General features: G+C 44.0%; 1 protein-coding gene across 4 annotated transcripts in view; it reads right to left on the bottom strand.

Moving 5' to 3' along the window:
- Positions 1-12265: 12265 nt before the first annotated feature.
- ALG10 (DIE2/ALG10 family) overlaps positions 12266-22274 on the bottom strand; it is a 102480-nt gene continuing 92471 nt past the window's right edge. For all 4 annotated transcript variants that reach the window (XM_087391484.1, XM_087391485.1, XM_087391487.1 and 1 more), the window contains one exon: positions 12266-12540. In XM_087391484.1, the coding sequence (XP_087247610.1) occupies positions 12266-12540 (275 nt within the window). The remainder of the gene's footprint in view (positions 12541-22274) is intronic.

The following is a 22274-nucleotide window of genomic DNA, read 5'->3' as shown; positions in this document are numbered from 1 at the left end:
ATGGAAAGCTCTGAAACTGCTTCATGGTTTGGGACCCATTCCTTTTTCAGACAACCAGTATGCAATGTATTGTTACCTTGGTTCATTGTTGACATGCCACTTGATGTCTTCACAATAACCCACATGACAATATGTGGTCATTGCTTTCACTTGGTGTGCCATGGACTAGCACCTTCCCAACCATTTCTTTCGTCCCTTGTGGAATATAAAGCCATGAATATAATCCTAGGATTGGGACATAAATATCCAAGAAATATTTTTAGGAATTGAGACCCTCACGAGGTGGACCTTCCTATAGATAACGACATTGAGGAATTTCCTAGATTGATGGGTGCAAACAATGGGGGAGATCCTTTTGTAGATAGTGATCCCACTACTAATCCAAGCCAGTAAAGTTGGAATTATATGTTAAATCTTGTTTTTTCCTAGAACATATTCTATGACTCTTACATGTTGCTATCAATGAGATAATATTACAACCAATTTCATAATGAAATGTGACTATGAGTCATATTTATTTGTTGTACTTACATTACTTGAATGCCCTGAAAGGTGAATTTTTTTGAAATGATATATAAAGAGCTACATTTTGAGTATGGTGCTCCATTATAGTAGTCTTCACTACATTTCATATGTTGCTCTATTAATGCATGTTTTATTTCATGTACTCCACCTCTAGGTTCAAGGGCTTCTCAAGTCCACATAGTGAAAGAAATGTTTTTTTTTATTTTTTTATTTTCTATGAATGATCCCATATTAAAGTTCCTTTTCTAATAAGTGACTTTATTTATTTGTTATGTTATGTTTTTTTATATAGTTGTTTTAAAAGATATGGCACCTTCATCTAGAATAGTGAGACATTTTTTATGCCCAAATCATGGTGTTGCATGCTAGTGCTAGTGTGCTTTGTCCTTAGTTTTAACTTTGGATATGCAAGGTAGATTTGATTTTGAGATGGCCAAAGGATGGTTTGCTTCATAGTAAACCAATGTGAATGAATGTAGTGTATCAAAAAAGTGTAAGGGGAAAGGGGATGTAGTCAACTTAGAAAGTAGTTGAAAGCAATGAGAAGTGTACACAACAACTAGAAAAGAAGATCAACCATCAAGATATAACTAGCAATTCTGCAGCACCAAGATGACCTTAACTATAGGTACTTTGGACATGACTTTTAACACTACATGGTGGTACCGACCACCTTCATTTACAATCCTTTGCACCTACCTGTCAAAAAGGTAGGTGTCATTCTTCATTACCAAAACCTACCTAATGCTTGTGACCTTATAGAATTAACTAGGATCTAATTGCTCATATTATTATTCTTATAGAATTATCTAGAATGTGATCACCACTCACAGTCTTAGCTCCCATTAAGTCTCTTGTTAATTGTGGCCCTTGTTGTCTCGCCCTTCTCTTCTAGTGCAAATGGCTACCTTGGATTTTTCATGGTGAAGATGATCTTGACTTGTAACAAGGAATCACCTTTCATTTTGCCGCATCCTTTGCTCAAATTGGTCCTCCACTCCTCACAGTCTATGCTAGGTCCTTCTCCATTCATTGTTTGTCAAACTTCGTTCAATCCTCGAGATGTTTGATTGGGGATTTGACATTTGCCTAACACTCAAGCCACATCCTCATGGCTTGGATTTTGCATTGATGCAGACACACTTGTCATGCCTACTCCAACATTCCCTTTTCCGTCATCTTATCATCAGGGTCTGAGGCTGACGAGTTGTGTTGGTCAAGTCAATAGCTGTAAGAGCTCTTCTACTTCCACTTGTAGTCATCATGTTGGTGCCAAATCCCCTCAAAGATGTTTTCCCCCCCACTCATCATTTGGGAACACCTAGCTTTTTTCTTGCTCCTGAACCTATTGTACCTACCGTTACAACTCCACCTTGGTTTCCTGCCTTTGTTGCTTTTTTGCTCCACCTTGGCTCATCTTGGCACTAGGATTTTATTGATGGGGTTACCCTTGAATGAAGTTTGTGCAGACACCTTTCTCATTCCTACTCCAACTTTTCCTTTGCTATCATCTTGTCATCAATAGGTCTTTGGGCCGATGAGTTACATTGGTTGAGTCTACAGCTATAAGAGCTCTTCTACTTCCACTTTAGTTGTCGCATTGGTACCAAATCCACTTGTAGTCATCATGCTCATGCCGAGACCTCTACTAGTTTGAGTTTGGAAATGGGGACCTTGTCTAAGGCATTGTTGATTTGAGCTTCCAACATGTTGATTCAGATGTTCAATTCAATGTTCTCTTGCTCCACCGTCACTTTTTGTTATTGTGAACTAGAAATTCCCTTTGCCTATCTTCATCTACAATGAATCCTTTTGCAAAGGCCATCTTGGGCTCTTCATCTTCCAACATCGCCTTAGTGGCTACCACATTGCGGACGACAATCTTTGTGATGAGCACAATGTTGAGGATGAGTAGTTGCTCTTTAATGTTTTAGGTGTATCCCTTTTCCCCAGGGGATTCATAGGGAAAAACTTATGATATCACGTGAGTGTACAATAGGGGGGGTATTTGAAATGAGGCATAAGCTTATACATTAGGGGTGGGGGCCCTTTTTATGTTTTCCCAATATTGAATTTAAGCTAGGGGGGCCATGCCATATTTACGAGGGGGCGACGTAGTAAAGGCTACCTTGGGTAACTAGTCTAAACAAGTTTGGTTTTATTTATGGTTTTAAATAGTCATAGGGAAAGTAATATAAATAATCTAAATTTGCTTATTGTGTGATCTAAATGCTTGAGAAAGAACATAGGTTTAAGGAAAGGGGGGGACATAAGATAATTTTGGTTGTATCTTATAAGCTTAAATAGGGGTGTTTTATCATCCTACGTGGATCTTAAATAGGGGGTTTTCTTTAAGTTCATGCACGTAGGTGATGTCCCCCTTTAATGAAGAGTGAATCCCCCGGGCCCTTTTCCAACTGCAAGCATTTGGTCTTGCATTACTTTTAGATCATGCTTTTGCCTACTATTGGTATTTGCACATCCTGCTCATTGTGTGCAATGGTGAGGGTATCTTTGCCCCAACCATGCAGTACTACCTTAGCACCCTTTAGCCATGGTCATCCCAATAGCATGCGGTATCCTTACTATCTTTCCATCTTGGCCACAATGATCGTTGAATTATGCTTCACACATTTTGATGCTTACACCCTTGAGATGCATGTTGGCACCATGGATCTATGATCCGCCATGCGATTGTTGAATAGATAAGGCTACAATCTTTTCAACTTGAGCCTCTTTTGGACTTCTTCAGAAGCTCAATAAACTCTGTCAATGAGCACTCCCTTCACCTTATAATTCTAGGTTTCGACTTTGATCATGGGTAATTCTTCATCCCAAAATTACTATTTTCGTCATCTCTACCTTTGTGGTTAGGGACTCTACAATAGGTCAGTTGATTCTTGGAATTTAAGGGAGAAAATTCTAGTAGTTAGCTGATGGAAATTATCACTATTCAAGTCCATGAATTTCTCGCAGGACATATTGATTTGGTTCCATATTACTAGTCCTACTTCATCTCCGCCCCCTAATGATGGATTCTCGTCCTTGAATTCCTCTTCAGTCTTCGTCGAGCGATCATTCATTGATTGATGACTTGATGACTCCCCTACCTCAATGAGGGGGCTTTTTTGTCTAAAGATATGGCTAATTTCCTTTTCCATTTTCTTCTCTTTCTTCTAACAAGCATCTAGCTCATTCAACTTCTATAGACTATTTCCTTTTCCATTGTCTTCTCTTTCTTCTATAGCGAATCCTTGGCTTGTTTGTCTTCTTTGGAATCATCTAGGCTAAGCCTTATGCTCTTGTGACCACTTGTGGATCCACTTGTACTAGCACTTCTCCAACCACATCGGTGCATAGTAATCTTGGTCGCATGCCTTTTGTAGCATGTTGTTTGCTCCTCCACCATCACCATTTCCTATTGTCTAGTGGCCTTCCTTGCCATAGAAGTAGCATGATGTATTTGTGTTCTTTGATCTGCCCCCTTAGTAGGGTCTTTTGATTTCCCATTCCACTTGATGCACACGTGCAATTCTTTTGCGCTTGTTGAATTCACACTCTTTGGTTGTGCGGCCCAAGAAATTGCAAATGTTGCATTACTTAACCAATTGATAGTCGCTTATCACATGGCTACACCCATGTTGCACTTGTGGCACCTTATTTCTCCCTATTTTGGGGTTTCTTTTATTCTCATTTTGTTTAAAATCTTTTTAAGCTCCTATTTCTCGAACTTGGTGTCATTTTTAATCACCAATTACACTACTCAAAACTTCCATTGGGTTTTGCTACCCACTTTTTTTAGCGCAATTGATCTGTGGAGTACTTCGTTGTATATCTTTGTCAAGTAGCTAATCTCCATGTTGCATAATTTTGGATAGTTGGTGAGGCCAGTCAGCAAGTAAGAACGTAATGCCACTTCATTTTGTGCTTTGTTGCAAGTAGTGATGTCAAAGAAATACTATTGTATTAAATTGCTTGTCAAAATCATGCTCAACCGAAATTCACATGGGGTAGCAACAATGCTCCAACTTGGTCATCATCATCACCCACCTCCTGTTGGCTTGGACCAATGGCTCATATATCTTTTACTACTCATCCCATTCTTACATCACCTAGTTCCTCATTCTCAATTTTAGAAAGATGCCATTTGTATACGAATACACTAATTTCTAATGCTTTACCTACCAAAAGTCAAGTATGAATGGTACTATGAATATATTATACATGCTCTAGTTAACTCGATACTTAGTTAGTAGCTATTTGAGAAATAATTCTTAGTACAAGAGGTTCATTGTCTTCATATACTTTGACTTGAAGGATCGAGAGTTGAAGGACCTCCTTTGAATCAATACACACCAAAGTGTGTCATGCAATTATTTGAATCAAAGAGTCTAGGTAGCATGAACGCATTGTCATGGAAGTTGTCTATTACCTCGTTCATATCTCATTCTATATGTTGCACCACTTAGGATTTATAGCAAGCATGCACTATGTAAAGGAGTATGCAACTTTTGCCAATAGTTTCTTAAATAAGAATGTAATATTGTTCATCTAGCTGCAACATTTTCCAAGAAATTCTTGTTTAATGTTCCAACACATCATATAAGCTTTTCCCAACGTAGGCACCTTAGCATTAAAAGCTCCTAGTGCAAACATGATCAATTGACGACACACAACAATTGCATCTTTCAATTCTTTCCACAATATTATGTTTGTAATCATAACCTTTGCATCACTTTCTCTCTTTTGTCCTTTGATGAGAGGGCCCTTTTCCAAGCCAAATAATCTTCAACGAATAGTCTCTATTATAGCATCTCAATTCTATTCCTTGTTATAGAAATGCATAAAAGATCTTGTGACAACATGTCTTTTTAGCACTTTCTTGAATTTTTGTCTAAAAATATCAAAAACTCAATAATGTGTCATTATCAATATCATGATGGATCTTACATCATCCATGATCTTTTCATACCATGTCATATGTAGCTTCTTTATCTAATCCATGAGCTTTTCATTCCAAAGTAAAGGTGCTTATAGTTTTCTTGGAAAATAGCATCAACACGTTTGCATTGTTCAAGATAACTAGAAGAACATTTTTAAGTCCCATCTTATCGATAGTTTCCATCAACAAATCTCCAATGTATTCACCAGATTTCATATCATGATTTGTATTGTAGTACTTATAGGAGTCTTCATTGGGAGATCATTAATGAGTGCAATGAGCAACATTCAAACATCCATTGGGAGATCATGACCTTGTTAGCATCATGAAATGGAAGTCTAATGCATTGATTTGGGTTGGAATCCTAGATATGCAATGTCATGACATGGTTTGGGTAATCATGTGTTGCAAGACCACCATTTGTTGACAAGGTCAGTGTAATCAAACATAGAGAAATAGGATTTAATATGTGCTTCACATTAAAGTAGAGTCCTACGCTCACAAGAAGACCCATATGATTGAGAATTGCGAAAAAAATCAATACTAATGTTCGACATGGCAAAGGAGCGAGTCGGGCAAGTTGAGGAAGGAGATAGTGCCATCCTGAATGGGAAGGTGCATGAGGGTAAAGAGCAAAAGCTACAACGTATATCAACCATTCTCAAGAGGATGTGGACTAGTAAAGTTTTCATCTGGAATGATCCTATGGGTGTTTTAAAAACCAAAATTTTTGTTGTAATTAGAACTGCATTAGATGTTTGCATGTTACTAAATATTTTTTTGTTGATAATTTTAGATGATTTTGGACATGGTCTCTATAAATGCCCCTCAAATGAAGTAAGGGGCCGGCGCTTAAAAACCCATTAGCACATGTGAGTAAGAATGTGTTAAAAATACTTGTATATTTAACATTCTGCTTTTGTTTAAACATAATTATAATTGTTTATCATCTTCCATATGTATACATCTTCTTCACAAGTCACCAATTATTAGCCTAGATTTGAAGTACGATATCAAAAAATCAACATTAAAGGATTCTAATTTCAAGGATGCCTTGAAAGAACTAAATTTCATTGTGGCGTGCAAATAGAACTTGAGAAGAGAGACATGTAGGAAAGGCAAAGCTAGGAAAGTGTGCTCCCTGCACCAACATTGCTCCCTTCGCCATAGCCCCCCCACCCCTTCCTTCATTTTCCACCCCACCCCTTCCTTCCTTCCTGTTTGTGCCAATTCTTGAGAGATTCTCATCTTCCTTGCAGCTCATGTCTAATTTAGGAGCAGATTCTGCCGCTCAAGCCTTGATCATGGAGGCTTGCAGATCATTTTCTTGGTTCTTGATTCCTTGGTGCAATTTTCCTTGCTACTTGTGCAAGTTGTAGCTCCCTTTGTGGCTTGGTTCATTACTAAGCCTGGTCTCCTTTTCTGGCCTACTTGGTAGCACCTGAAGGCCTCTACCTCCTCCCTTTGTTGAAAGCCTTTGGCTCAATTGGCCTCCTCTCTAGCAAGTGTTTCCAATGTCCTTTAGAGCTTTGAGTAGCCTTTCTACCCAAGCCCTTGGTTGGTCCATCTATGGGGCCCTTGGTCCTCCTCCCTTTGCCCCTTTGCCATTACCCCCCCCCCCTCCCCCTTCCCCCTTTTCCTTTTTACCGTGTAGAGTTTTATTGTTATAGCCTCGAAGGAAAGAAGCTTGGTGGTGGCCATAGGTCTCGCAAGAGGGGCTTTGATGGTAGGTCCCTTGTCTACCTCAGTCGGTTAAGGTTCTGCTTTCTCTTGAAGATGATGAATAAGTGAAGAATATAGTTCAGTCACTTCTGGACAGAGCACTGATGAGCAAGATTGTCGGACTCATGTCTTCAAGGACCCATGCGAGATGGGGACCATATCCAAGATGTCACCAGCTATGGGAGGGGAGTCTTCCATCTCCAACTGAGCTCCCCCAATGCCACCCTAGCCCTAGTGGATCTTCCCTGCCACAAGGGGAGTAGATAGATGGATCCACCTCAAGACACCCCAGACTCCAGAGGCTGAGACGTTCTTCGATCTCCTAGCAAACCTACCAAAGGTAGCAGCCCAGAGTTCTCAAGCTTCTACTCAACAGCAGCATGTCACAAGTGGGCCCCTCATAGGTGGCTGGAACCCCAAGGGAGGGATTTATGGATTACCCATGGGGATATGGTTGTATTTTAATTAGGTTTCTTGCTAGATAGACAAGATTTGGGCCTAGCGGTAGATGTTCTCCGTTTGAGGCCAGAGGTTTAGCTTAAGAAGGTTACACAATGGGCGTTACATCAATGCGCTACTGGCTTGGCATAGATGTCTCCTTCATGGCATTAAGCTTGTCCAACCTTTGGTATGTCGTTGCACATCCGAGGACTACCTTTCGAAAGCCCCTTCGAAGTCACAGGAATAAGTGATTGTCGTTCAAGCTCCCGCCCATAGGAGGGCCTGTTTCTCCAGGACCATGGTGAGTTGGAATGTGCATGGGCTTCATCATGCACAACAATAGCCATAGCAAATGAGAATTCGTTAGGAGTTGCAGAGGGTTGTGGTAGGATGGGCATTGAAATTTTTGTTGATTCAGAAGAACTAGCAGACATCAGATGTCAACATCTGCCTTCTCCCATGCAGAGCCCTCAGGTTTTCTTCGCTCGAGTAGGAAGGAGTGGAGTCGTCTAAGGATTGCAAGCATTAAGAAACAAAAATTGCAGGTAAGCCTTGGCCCATATTTGTTTGATCAAGGTGAGCTTATCACCCCCCCCTCCCACCTTGCGCGCGTGTGCAACACCCCCCTTCCCACCCCCCTCATCCCCCATTGCGCGCAACCCCCCCCCCTCCTCACCCCCTCTTGCAAGCATGCACCCCCCATCCCCCCTTGCGCGCATGCACCCCCCCTCTCCTCCTCACCCCCACTTGCGCGCATGCGCCCCCCCCTCCTCACCCCCTCTTGTGCACATGCCCCCCCCCCCCTTGCGCGCATGTGCATCCCCCCTCCTCACCCCCTCTTGCGTGCATGCCCCCCCCCCCATCCCCCTTGCGCACATGCACCCCCCCCCCCCTCCCTCACCCCCCCTTGCGTACATGCGCACCCCCCCCATCCCCCCTTGCACACATGCACAAGAACAAGCCCTCATCCTTGAATGGTTCAAGAGTAACACTACTACTTTGTGCAATGAATTTGTATGGGCAATACCTTGTACTCCTTTAGAACAAGTTGTACAACCTCAGAGTCTATCACTTAAGCTTGAAGCTTTAATCGACGTACCTACATGAGAGATATATCTTGGTGCACGACAATGTCACTCAAAGACCAGAAGATATCACTAAAATGTCGGCAAGTTCATACAAGATTGATTGCAACTCTTGCTCAAGAGGACCCTCTTGGACATCTGCATTGCAAAAGTGATACATCGCCTTGCTTTCTGGAGGCGGTTGAACAAGAGCCTCCCAGACATTGACTCAGGTTGTTGGAGGTGACTTCAACAACCTAGCGTCTGAGTAGGACAAGAAGGACAGAGGCACCTTCTCATGGATGCCCATGGCAAAGAGGAGTACATGGCAGTAGTTCATCTTCACCAAGCAGGGCCCTCGTGGCCAATCAAGTCCTCTTGGCTATAGCTTGGCATATAGCCTCCTACCAGTGCTTCCATAGAGGCTGCATGTGTTAGCTCAGGCGCCTTGTGTGCAATTTTTTATGGGCCAATTCGGATGATACAGAGACACTAGAGCCAGGGTCACTGGGAGGACTTGGCATTATCGATCCTGAGATGCACAATCGATCCCTTTTGGTGATATGCGACTCACCTTAGACAACGAGTCCTAGAAGCTCTTGCTTGAGCGAGAGCACCCCCGTACAAGAGGACAGTGGCAGCATTCCCACAAGTAAACTTTTTTAGAGGCTCCCCTCACAAAGGCAAGCTCCCCTCTGACGAGGAGTCTTCGCAAGGTTTGCCAATGTTTTTTTTCAAAGAAAGGTTTGCTAGTGTTCTGTCTGGTGGACTCATTTCGGCCAGGTCGACGTGGCTAGAGGAGTTCGAGAGGCAGTGCCTCGTACCCCCATGATTGGTAGGACAATTTTCAAGGACAAGGGTGCCTCTCAAGATTCAGTTTCTGTGGTAACCCCTAGCTCTTACTAGTGCAAACTCTACAGAGTAGGGAATAGGGGCCTTCTCCAACCCGAGACGATGGTAGACCATGATGCAGACGAGATTTGGACTCGCCTGAGTGACAAAGAATCAAGGTTGTGGGCCATTTGGGTGCGGACTCGAGCCATAGACCCTGTCCTAGTCTCGGCTAGACAAGAGGGGGACAGCAACACCTTTGGTTATGGGAGGACTGACCTCTTCAAGAGATTGTGGAATCCAGATGAGTGGTTCTGGCCTGTACAAGTAGGTCACTCAGAAAGGGTGGAGGACGTGCCTTTTTTTAATATACAACTCCCATAGTCCGACGTCTTCAGCTTGAGGCAGCAGCCTAGTCCACCTCCCTCGAGAGATTCTCCTGCCTTTGCTCACGTCTCTAGATTAGCCGTGGACCATACTATTTTCTTTTAGTCGGTGGCACCTAGTTGGAGCAGATGCGGGTAGATGATAGGTGCCACTGTTGCATAGACATAAATTTGGATACGGTCCCACATCTCTCTAGGGCTGTCCAGCAACGCAGAGGATCTAGTTGGGGGCCCTCAAGATTGTGGCCTGTACACAGAGGATTGCAGCAAGACTTTACTTGAGGGGTGGCTAACAAAGGCAGTTCATGCCTTCTCCATTGATCCAACCTCAGCAGCATACAAGATGCAAGCCGGAGGGTATTTAGGATAGAGGCACACAATGCAACGCCTCTTGCCCGCCCGCCCACCTGCCGTTGCCATAAGATGTTGGGAGAGTGTGTCTAGCATCACTGCCTGGAACATCTAGGTTGCCCGCTCAGTTTTGTGATGGGCGACCATCAGGTTCCCCCAGCAGCCACCTTTGTTTCCATTTGGCAGGACACCCTGCACACCATTTGGAAGTGTGGGCCTTCAGCGACAGTCCAAAGGTAGGAGTGCTTTTGCAAGTCTTGGCCTGCAGGCATCTTTTATATGATTACCGCGCGAGGGATTCGCTGGATGTATAGGCCTCCACCCTGGTTGTTAGCCCTTGTCCCAAAGATTCCCTAGGCGGGTTCTTTGGAAGCATGTGGGCCTTTCTGACAGCCAGTTTTGTTTCTCTTTTCCCCATGATCAGCACCTTTCGGACTGCTGATTTTCATGGTTGCTTTCTCAAATATTAACAGAAGTTCTTTTCGCTAGAGCAAAAAAGGGAGTGATATGAAATGGTAAAAAGACAAAAGAGCACCCTAACAAATTGCTCAACTATTCTTGGAGGAGCTCCCGTCTGCAGCTGCCCGCCACCACCCCGTCGCCATCACCCAGCCCATCTGGCCGCGCCCTGCTCTCTTGGCCGCGCCCCCCTTGCCCTTCAGGTCGCCCCCCTTCAGGCCACCATCCAGGCCGCCATTCCTGCGCACCTGTTCTGCCCGTCGCCGCCATTCAGGCCGTTCCTACAGCTGCTGTCCGCCCCTCTTTTTTGCGCTTCAGGCTGGGCTGCTTCAGGGCCCTCTCGGGGGCTGTTGCTGCTCGTGTTCCGGGGTCTTCAAGCTGAGTTTCTGGGCTGATTCCAGAGCATTGGCGGAGCTATTTTGCTTCAGCATTGAGCGGCCTGTTTTCAGTCTTGGGTTTGATCCTCATTTTGCTATCCCACGCAGGCTGAAGTTTGGGGCATTCATTGACCAAGTTCTTGGGGATTGACTAGTGGTTGGTTGCGAGTTCTTGGTGGGTATTTTCAGCAAAGGTAGCTCCTCCCCTCAGGACAGCGCAAGCTGAGACAATGGAGGGCACTAATGCCACTCCCGTCGCCGAACCTGAGGAGATTGAAGTCACAGTTTCTTTTCCTCCCGACATTGTGTAGATGATTGAGGTAGCAAAGGAGGGTTTTCGTTTGATGCACATCATTGGCTTTCTACCCGGTAGAGGCCAACAGTTACGTGATTGGGTGTACACCAGCATGGCCTCATTGGGTGTCTCAGTTACGGTTTTCCGATTGCTTGGCAGAGGGTACTTTTCTTTTGGCCTTCAGTCTGCAGAGCAGGCTCAAAGAGTACTTATGAGCTCACCGATTCAGTTTTAGAGCAAAGTCATCCATCTGTGGCCTTGGCCGAAGCACTTCAGTACTACTTCCCCGGGACCGCGACAGGTCTCTTTTTGGATGCTTTTCCCTAGACTTCCTGATGAGGTCAGCTCTTGTCGCAGAGCTGTGGAGCATATGGCTAGTGTGGCAGGTACAGTCATCCCATCAAGTGCTAGACTTTCCTATGCTCAGTCACTTGCTGGTACAGGTGTTACGAGGGTCAGACTCACTTCAGAGTTCCCCCCTCCTCGACCTTTGCCTACTTTGATTTCGTACTCCACGGGAGATGGGGTCCAGATTCAGCAGAGGGTTTTGTACGAGGGTCTTCCTGATCAATGTCTTTTCTGTCGGAAGAGAGGTATACAATTTCCTGATTCAAATTTTATTCCTACCTCACATACACATATTTTACACAGACCCTTACCAAATGCCTCATTAAGACTACAGAAAGGGTTGAATAAGATGCACCAAAACTAGCATTTTCTTCTCTCCTTTTTTGCAGGAAAAACTGACATTTTCTGAGTTTTCACATGACAAACTATGATCAAGGTTGTAGTTGAGGAAGGAAATGTGTGATATATGTGAGACAAGGAAGGGGAGGGGGAGGGGGGCGAGGGGGGATGGGACAGCTCTGGATTCACCAAATAAACCTCTGAGCCTCCGGCTCTCCACTTTCAAATTTATAAAATGGTCTATACAAAAACATGTACATTGTAAGAGAGTTTGTCAATAAGTACTGCAGAGACATGAGCACCCAAACATGACTTCCCTTTTCATTTTTGGTAGGTGTATGCAAAGCAATAAAGTAGAAAGGAATAGTGTAGTATCTGAATTCTATCAAAGGTGCTGGCACTAAGACAGCTACCACTGCTATGAAAAATATGAGCAACCAAAGCTTCGTCTCTTTCCTCCCTGCATACACACAGAACAGATTACATCAGATTCCTTACAGGGACAAAAGGAAGATGGGGAGAGGGAAAACTGTCACTAACTGTTTAACAATTAAAACATTGGAAACACCCATTCAGTTACTCAAAGGACGAAGCAGATTGTTCAGAACTAACACCATATCTGGCACAAAGAGATGCAATTATGCCTTAACTCTCATTGTATATTATTCTTCTCATTCGTTTGTGTTTCCCTGATATTACACCACCTCTCCAAACTGTTTGAGAGGCAAAGTCTATTTGAGCTTGGAGAAAACAAAGGGCTGATTTGGTGAATGACTATTGGCCATTGAGCCTCCAGGCATACAACTTGAGCCATATTTAGACAAATCAAAATGCCAAAAGACCAATTATCACCCTGGTCTATTGACTTGTGGCCATGATACTTGACACCCTTTCATGGTCAAGCACAACCCCAAGTCATATGGTCTCGCTTCAACTAATTTAACTATCAATTTTCTTTTTACCATAATTCATAATATACAGGCCAACCTATCTTCACTTGTCTGTCCTCAGCCAACCGGTAGAGTTAGTCCCACAGACAGCATCCAGCCACCCAGATGGATAGCAGATTGGGCGGTTGCCAGCCAGTGGCATCTCACCGCTTTTAGGGTCCCACCCCTTAGCTTTCATTGTTACTTGGTCTTCCCCAGTCTCATAGACCCTTCAGTGGAAAAGGTAGAACATTGGGAAGCAATAGTCTCAAGCAGCACAGAAAAGACAAATACAATGACTTGAAAACCCACACTGTACCACAGGATGAAGATAATCATTTTTCCAGATGTCCAAATGTGCTCAAGTTGAGGTAACATGACCTCGGAAGGGTCAGTCGACATTTTCATTGTTTGTATTATATTTATTGGGCTTCATGTAAATGGTCAAAGGGGTTAATGTCAAGGTCCTTGATGAGGGTGACAGGACACGGACTAGATGGGTCTAAGGCTAGGGCTCTTAAATGCATTGAATGTGTAATGTGCCTAGGGGCAAGTGAAATAATGCATATCCCAAGAGAGGGGTATATGGTGCATTTAGGAGGCACCCTAAAATGAGGACATGTGGCATACTAGATCCATCTAGGGAATTAGGGCTTGGTGGATTTTGCAAGCAGGAGCTATTCACGTGAAAAAAGATACAACATGATTACCCATATCAATGGTAGGATCCACCCAATCCAACTTACCAATATCCTTCAAGAGATTATTCAGCCCATGTGTTACGCAAGGAGTGAGGTAAGGTGAGGGTACTTCTCTTCCAAAATCCTCTCTGCTGCCCTGTTGGAGTTCTCACCATCAGAAAGAAACTAAATAACCTGATCTGCCCCCACATGCTCAATGGACATCATCCAAATGCTAGCCAACCTCTCGGCTGACTTTCCCTCCTCTAAATTATCAATATCTTTAATGAAAAAGCTGGCCCCTCTGGGATGCCCTGAATAGAGCGGCCCCTAGTGTCACTCCATCCATCTCCCATCAGTGAGACACCACATTTCAGCCATATGTCTTTGATGGGAGCCAAAGCCTACTCTATGGCGGTCTTCTCTGTTGACAAAATTGTGGTGTGCAAGGCCTCACATGTGGGAGGATGTAACTAGGACCAAAGACTGCAATCTCCTTCACCATATTGATGAAGTAAGGATTGTGGGCTTTTATTGTGGTACATCTGCTCCATAAAAGAGCCGGCCCACTACAACGTCTACCTGTGCCCTCCTCCCAGGATGCCATGAGGCCACAAGGCTAGCCTGAACGACTCTCGGGCCAAGGGATGATGCAGTGAGAGTCCCCATATATGCGTGTGAAACTGTAGACCTAAAGAAGGAGCTAGAAATAGAAACAAATGGATAAGCTGTTGCACTGGCATGTGGGGCTGCCTGTGCTCGACCATGAGATTAAGAACCTTTTGTCGTGCTACCTTGGCATCTAGGCTATCTACAAGTGCCTGAAAACGTGCGGCATTTGCAGCTGAAATAATTCCAGGGCAACAATTAATGCCTCCATTCTTTATTCTCAATAAATGATTCCGCACTTAGTTTGAACCTCCAGATTTTTCTTCACCACAATAGGGACAATCCCACTTGTGTGATCCTCCTTTTGACTTGTCATAAAGGCGTTTCACGTCCTTCCAACACTCGGATTTGTGGTCTTGGTCGAGGCCACGGGAGGAGCTATTGAGAAGAGGGGAACTGAGAGAAGTGGGCTGAGAGACGAGGGAGAGAGTGGAGAGAATGGAGGGCTGAAGGGTTGAGAGAGTAGGAGGGAGTGGAGGGAAGGGAGTCGAGGGAAGGGGGTTGAGAGAGTAGAAGGGCGTGGAGAGATGGGGGTTGAGGGAGTGGAGAAAGAGAGAGAAGGGAGTGGAGAAACATAGGAGGAGGACTGCTGGAGAAGCAATGGAGGGAGGATGAAGCAAGCAGGAAGAGTGGAGTAAATGGAGGGCTGAAGCAAGGAGGGAGAGTAGATGGAGGGCTGAAGCAAGGAGGGAGGGTGGAGTAGTTGGAGGGCTCAAGCAAGGAGGGAGAGTGGAGTAGTGGAGCTTGGAGCAGCAAAGGAGAGCAGCGGAATGGCACAAGAAGATGAGGCGGGAGGAAAAGTCATTGCGCGGCGCCCGTCGGGATTTTTAGCCAGGCCAAATTTCAGAACGCGGGGATTAGGGCTGGAACGCCGCTTAGAACGCGTTCTGGGAACGCCGAAACGGCGTTCCCTAGTAGCACGTCCCCAAGGGACATTCTGGACGTTCCCTGGGCTTCTCCTTTCTGGAACGGCATTCCAAGCGTTCCGGATGCTGGAACGCCGTTCCCTGGTAACTATGGCACTGTAAAGAAGGGAAGCATCCAGCTACCTAGTACAATAACCAAGATGGCTAAACCTAGAACAAGTGATGGGTTCCAGCCAACTACCATTAGAGAAGTAAAAAGAAAGACAGCCAAGGCTTGGTCAAAGTCCTCTTTGACTCCTGCACAGAAGGAAAGAGAGCTTATATTTTGGATGTCCAGCGGAATTAGTGGAAAGGCCTGCCATATGGGAAGGGGTGGGCCAGCACTATAGCCGCAATGCCAGGCAGAGGACAGCATTTTTAGGCAGGCAATGAGCCTTCCATTGAATTGACAAGAGCTATATGAGGGACACTTAAAAGTTGCCAACAAGAAGGGCAGGTTTTGGCCACATCTAGTCACTCATCTGGAGCTAATGGTCAATTATATGCTGGCAGAGGTCAGACTGGGGCAGGAGAGGATTATTGGAAAGAGAGGATTGCATTAGAGTAGATTCAACGTGCTATCTCACTGGACCCATGGAGCACACTACTGCCTCGCCCTGACTAGACTACTTCGCAAACCTATGTTTAGCCTTGTGGTTTTCATTCCTAGTGACATGCTTCCCTTCATCTTTCCCCCAACCCTTTGCTAAAGAGCTCTCTTGGGGTCCTCAAACAAATAGGGGAAAGGAGAGGTCAAAGCTAGCTGCTTTGCGTGCCCTCTATCCCCTCCCTCACAACAAAGCCTCTATATTTGAGGCACTGTCTTGGTAGACGAGCCACCTCCACTTTATAATAAAGCTCTCTACATGACAGGTTCTCCCAAATTATCTTAGAGGGGAGGTGCTGTGGTTGGAGCCACCACATCCATAATTCAACTCAAAAGAATTCATCCTTGTGGACAAATGCTTTTTACCATTATAGGCAAAAAGTAATGGCAACCACTTCTACCATGTACTTTGCCTTAATGAAACATATGCTCTTAGCATATTCTCAAAAGTTTGGTTGACCATGTCCCTCTGACCAACCATCTCATGAGGATTCCCACTACTCATTTTTAACTTAGTCCTAAGTGCATCAAATAATGCAGTCCAAAAATGACTAGTAAAACTTGTATCCCTGTTTGATACTGTGGCTACTTTGGTGCACTGACTGATTCAATAAATATTGTATCATGTTCATGAATATGCTTTTCATCTTTGGCAAAAAGAAATAATGGTTTGCAAGCTTGTATGTCTTCTCAACATTGGACGTCCCACACATGGGCTATCATGGCATTGATGAATGATACTCTGCCTAAGATCATTAGGTGTAACAACCTTGCCATTACATCACGTATGAATATCTTGCATACGTATGGCCTCTACTTGGCTTTCAGAACAGCCCTACAGAGGCTACCCTTTACATCCACAAGCGTGGGACAGATTTGCTGATTTTAGTCCTTTATGTGGATGACATGCTTGTGACTGGAGCACATGCTCAGCAAATTGCAGATTTTAAACTTGATTTGCAGCAGACATTTGCTATGTCTGATCTTGGTCTTTTGCACTACTATCTAGACATCCAATTTGCTAGCAGTGAGGGGGGCATTTTGATGTCACAATCCAAGTACATTGGACAGCTTTTGCAGCGTTTTCAGTTTGAGGATTGCAAGCCAGTATCCACACCATTAGAGACTAGTTTTCACTTCTCTTCTGAGGATGGCAACGGTACATGTGATGTCACTCTCTATTAGCAGGCAGTTGGTTGTTTGATTTACCTATGCCATACGAGACCTGATCTACAGTATGCTGTCTCACAGTTGAGCAGATATATGCACAGCCCATCTATGCACCATTGGCATGCCGTGAAGCGTGTTTTCAGATATCTTAACGGCACTCAGCATTTAGGCCTTCTTTATGGGGCTGATACTTCACTTGTCATGCATGGATTCAAATTTCACTGATAGTGAATGGGCTGGTTGTTCTGACACTCGTGTGTCACATAGTGGCACCTGTTTTATGCTTGATACTTCATGTGTTTTTTGGTTCAGCAAGAAGCAAAGTACAGTTGCTACTTCTAGCTATGAAGCTGAGTACAGAGCGGCTTTTACAGAACGTGGAGTGTGTTTGGCTTCGGAAGCTACTTGCAAATCTTTGTGCATGTCAGACTGCTCCTACCATCATCTTCACTCATAGTCAGAGTGCTTTGGCTGTTGCACGGAATCCAGTTTTCCATGCTCGCACAAAGCACATTGAGGTTCACTACGATTATCAACAGGTGATACTGAGTTGTCTTATGTTCCCACTGAAGACAACTTGGCAGATCTTTTTACGAAGGCTCTACCTCAACCTAAGTTTGAGGCTTTTTGGCAAGCTTTAAATTTAGTACCTTTTGTAACTTCATCTGTTGTACTCTGTATAGTCATAGGTTGCTATATCCCTATGGGACTAACATGTGCAACCATGACACTAGATATTTAAGTATCCTGAGCCACGTCCATGATACTTCAGCCCATACCATAGAGGGGGGTTTGTAGACCATCTCATGGGCTATCCATAGATGCCGCTTATACCTTGGTATGTGCCTTGTAGGCCTAGTTATAGTCAGTTAGGACTATTGGTAGAGTTAGTTTATGTACCATCTAGGTCAGTTATGACACTTAGTCCAGTTAGGACAATTAGCCCTGGGGTTTTGTTATGTTGGCTCTCCCTTGAGCCTCCGCACTTCAGTTTTGCAGCAATCTATTACAACATCTCGTTTTTCTCCTTTGTGCTTTCATTTTTGAGCTTCCATTGCTTCCAACACCCAACAGAGAATAGCGGATTGAAGCATTTTGAATAAAGCGTGGTCGCTTCATAAATAGCAAGGAGGGAATGCTACAAATCAAAATCTTGGGCTAAAACCAAAGTGGTGGTACATGAAGGAGATTACATCATAGGAAGCATTTAGGAAGTGATGAGGGTATGGCTCAGAATATATGCCATGTTCCATGCAAATAGGATGGTGAAATTCTATGAACAATGGACTTAACAAGTGATGTATAAACCTGAATAGGTTATGAAGATGGTAAACGAACTTGGAGTAGTTGGAGGAAACTTGAATGAAGGCTACAAAAGTGACTCGTCATCTAGAAAGGAATGTCACTAGAATTAGGAATACACAATTGCATGGTGACAAGGGTCAAATGATTGACCTACTTAAACTTAAGATGAGCATTTAGGACAAAGAATGAATTGATAATGCATTTGCATGTAGGATAATGAAGTAGTAGATGCATTAGCATGTAGGATCATACAGTAGAAATAGGAAAAGCTCAAGAATTAAGCACATGCATGAAGGTACGGAACGAAGAAGGAGAGAGTGCAGGTACGTAAAGAGTCGATAGATCAGTAGTCACGTCAAACTTTAGATAGATGGAAAATACACAAGTACAAAGTACTTGTACCTAGACCTAGGACTAAGTGTCCTAGGTGTCACATAGGACTAAGTGTCCTATGTGGCCTAAAAGGCACTAACACTATAAGTGCCTACACTTATGCCTACAAGGCACATACCATGGCCTATAGGGCATCACTAGAACCACCAGAAAATGGCCTACAAACCCCCCTCCATGGGATGGGCTGAAGTACTCTAGAAACGTCTCAGAATACCTGGTAGTTTCTGGTCATGGTGGCACATGTTCATCCAAAAGGATATAGCCACCTATGAATGTACAAGGAATGTTAGATCATGTAACAAAGGGAACCAAGTGTAAAGCCTGTCGGAAGACTTCGAGCTTGGGACGAGGAAGTGCCTTTGTAAACATATCTGTGATGTTGTCCTCTGTCGGAAGATAGGACAACTCTATGTCTCCTGCTCACAACCGCTCCCGAACATAATGATAGTGAACTTCAATATGCTTGGTACGCGCATGAAACACTGGGTTACGCACAATGGCCAAAGCACTCTGGCTGTCAGTGTAGACAATAATGGAGGATGTCTGGCAAATACCAAGATCTATAAGTAACTGTCGAAGCCAAACACTCTACTGTAGCGGTGAAAGCTACCCTGTACTCAGCCTCACAGCTAGACGTGGCAACTGTCGGTTGCTTCTTGCTGAGCCAAGAAATACATGAATTGCCAAGCAAAAAACAATTGCCAGTATGTGACACTCTGGCGTCGGAACATCCTGCCCAATCACTACCCGTGTAAGCATGCATGGTAAGTGAACCCTGATCACCATAGAAGAGGGCTAAATCCTGAGTGCCTCTGAGATATCTGAAGACTCTCTTCACTGTCTGCCAATGCTGTGCACTGGGCATGTGCATGAATCTGCTGAGCTGAGATACTGCATACTGCAAGTCAGGTCTGGTGTGACATAAATAACTAAGGCATCCAACAACATGCTGATAAAGAGTGATATCACATGGTGGGCTCCCATCATGAGCTGAGAATTTGAAGCCAGGGTCCACTGGAGTAGAGATTGGCTTGCAATCCTCAAACTGAAAACGATCAAGGAGCTGTCCAATATACTTGAACTGAGACATCATGATACCCCCCTCAACATGAGCAAACTGAATGCCCAAATAATAATGGAGCCGTCCCATGTCTGACATGTCAAAAATCTGCTGCAAATCAGCCTTGAAAGCTGCAATTTGCTGAGTATCTGGGCCCGTGATAAGCATATCATCCACATATAAAATTAGCACTAAAAAATCAGATCCACTCCCACGAACATAAAGAGTGGGTTCTATGGGACTATTCTGAAAACCAAGGGATAGTAAGTGTGCATGAATTTTGGCATACCATGCCCTGGGTGCCTGCTTCAAACCATAAAGGGCTTTTCTAAGCCGGCATACCTTATTTTCAGAATTAACAACCTCAAAGCCAGGAGGTTGTGTGACATAGACTTCTTCCTGCAGATCCCCATGAAGAAAAGCTGTCTTGATGTCAAGTTGGTGCACTTGCCAATGATGATGGGCTGCAATGGCAATGACACATCAAATGGTAGTAATCCTGGATGTGGGAGCAAATGTCTCCTCAAAGTCAATGCCTTGTTGTTGGGCATACCCTTTTGCAACAAGATGGGCTTTGTATCGATCTATGCTGCCATCAGATTTCCTTTTTAATTTGTAGACCCACCGCGTTCCAATGGCATGCTTGCCAGGTGGGAGATCTACTAATTCCCATGTGTCATTTTTGGGAATAGATTGTAACTCAGCTTTCATTGCATCCATCCACTCTTTGCTGTCAAAAGCATCTTTATGGCACAAAGGCTCTTCATTGCAAGCTGTAGCAAGGAGTGCAAACTCAAGAAAGTGACCATGCTGTCTATTCCCTGATCTTGTCCGGGCAGCAAAAGGCTGATCTTGTTTGCTGTCCCTCAATGTATCAAGAAGCCATCTGGGAACTTGCCTTTGCTGTCTATTGACAGCTCTTTCTTCAACGACTGCATCATGAGTAGTGGGATCATTTTGTGCCGGAAGAGAAACCTGCAAATCAGCATGAGGGTGAGGCTGATTAATGCTTAGTGGAGAGCCTGCAGGAGGCTCATGTTGCTGCTCAAAATCCTCTTCTGATGATGGCAGAGGTAACCAAGATTCAAAGACATCAAACATGTCAACATCTAGCTTTGCTTTGCAGTCCACAAGAGGAGAAGCTGAATGTTCAGCAAAGATCACATGTCTACTGACAATAATCTTCCCAGTATTTGGTTGATATAACCGATACCCTCTGCTCTCCTGGCTGTAACCAATGAATATGCATTTGATTGCCTTGTCATCAAGCTTATGTCTCAGCTGAGATGGTACATGAACATATGCAAGAGACCCAAAAACTTTCATGTGTAAAAGTGAAGGCTTCCTGCCTTTCCATGCTTCATAAGGTGTAATAGTCTTTAATGCCCGTGTAGGTGATCTATTCAGCACATAGTTGGCACACATTACTGCATCAAGCCAAAATTTATTGGGCAAAGACTTGGCCTTAAGCATGCATCTGGCCATCTCCATTGTGGACCTGTTTTTCCTTTCAGAAACAGACTCTGCTGAGGAGTGTAAGGAGTAGTGCATGAGTGAATAATGCCCCGTGAGGACAAAAAAGCATCAAACTCCTTTGACATATACTCACCCCCCCTATCTGTGTTGAGGGTGACAAGCTTGCATCCTGATTCATTCTCAACCATATTCAGCCATCTCTGAAAGCATAAGAAAACTTCAGATTTGGCCTTCAAAGGATATACCCAGCAATATCTTGTGAAATCATCAATGAGAGTCATGAAATACTTATACCCCCCAATGGCATTTGTCCTCATTGGGCCACAGACATCACTGTGTACTGGCTGCAATTTCCTTTGTGAGAGTTTTGGACAATTCTTTTGAAAAGGAAATCGATGCATCTTACCCAAAAGACAACCCTCACACACATGTTTGGAAACTGTGTGAGTCTGAGGTACATCATTTGCCATCTGCTGTGAATGTAGCTTTGCAAGAGCTCTATAATTGAGATGGCCCATTCTCTCATGCCAAAGATGAGTTTCAGCAAGCTGTGAATCTGAAATAGCCAATGCTTCAATAGAAAGTGCAGCTGGATGATGATCAAGGTGATAAAGCCCTTTTTGCAAAGTGCCAGTGAGAACTATGGCATTGTCATCACGAAGATCATATACTAGGCATCTGTAGCCATCAAAAATTACTCTGAAACCTGAAGTAGCAATTGCTGAAATTGAAATCAAGTTGACTTCAATGCCAGGCACAAAAAGAACATTTGTCAAAGTGACAGGATGGCTAGAAATGGATGTGAGTTGCACATCTCCAACTCCTTTTACAGCATATGAAGCATTATTAGCACATGTAACAGTCCCCCCTCGAGGTGCATCAGCTAGAGAATGAAACAACTGTCTACAGGATGTGACATGCTTGGAAGCACCACTATCAAAGTACCAGGACTGAACATGGAATTGCAACTGCTATGCGCAGATTTTGCGCTTGCCCATAG

The sequence above is a fragment of the Dipteris shenzhenensis genome, chromosome 20 (genome assembly GCF_047967505.1).
Source record: "Dipteris shenzhenensis isolate YYH24624 ecotype China chromosome 20, Dip_SZ_1.0, whole genome shotgun sequence".
In the NCBI taxonomy this organism is placed as follows: Eukaryota; Viridiplantae; Streptophyta; class Polypodiopsida; order Gleicheniales; family Dipteridaceae; genus Dipteris; species Dipteris shenzhenensis.
The sequence above is the reverse complement of the archived record's forward strand: the minus strand, read 5'-3'. Positions and strand labels throughout refer to the sequence as shown.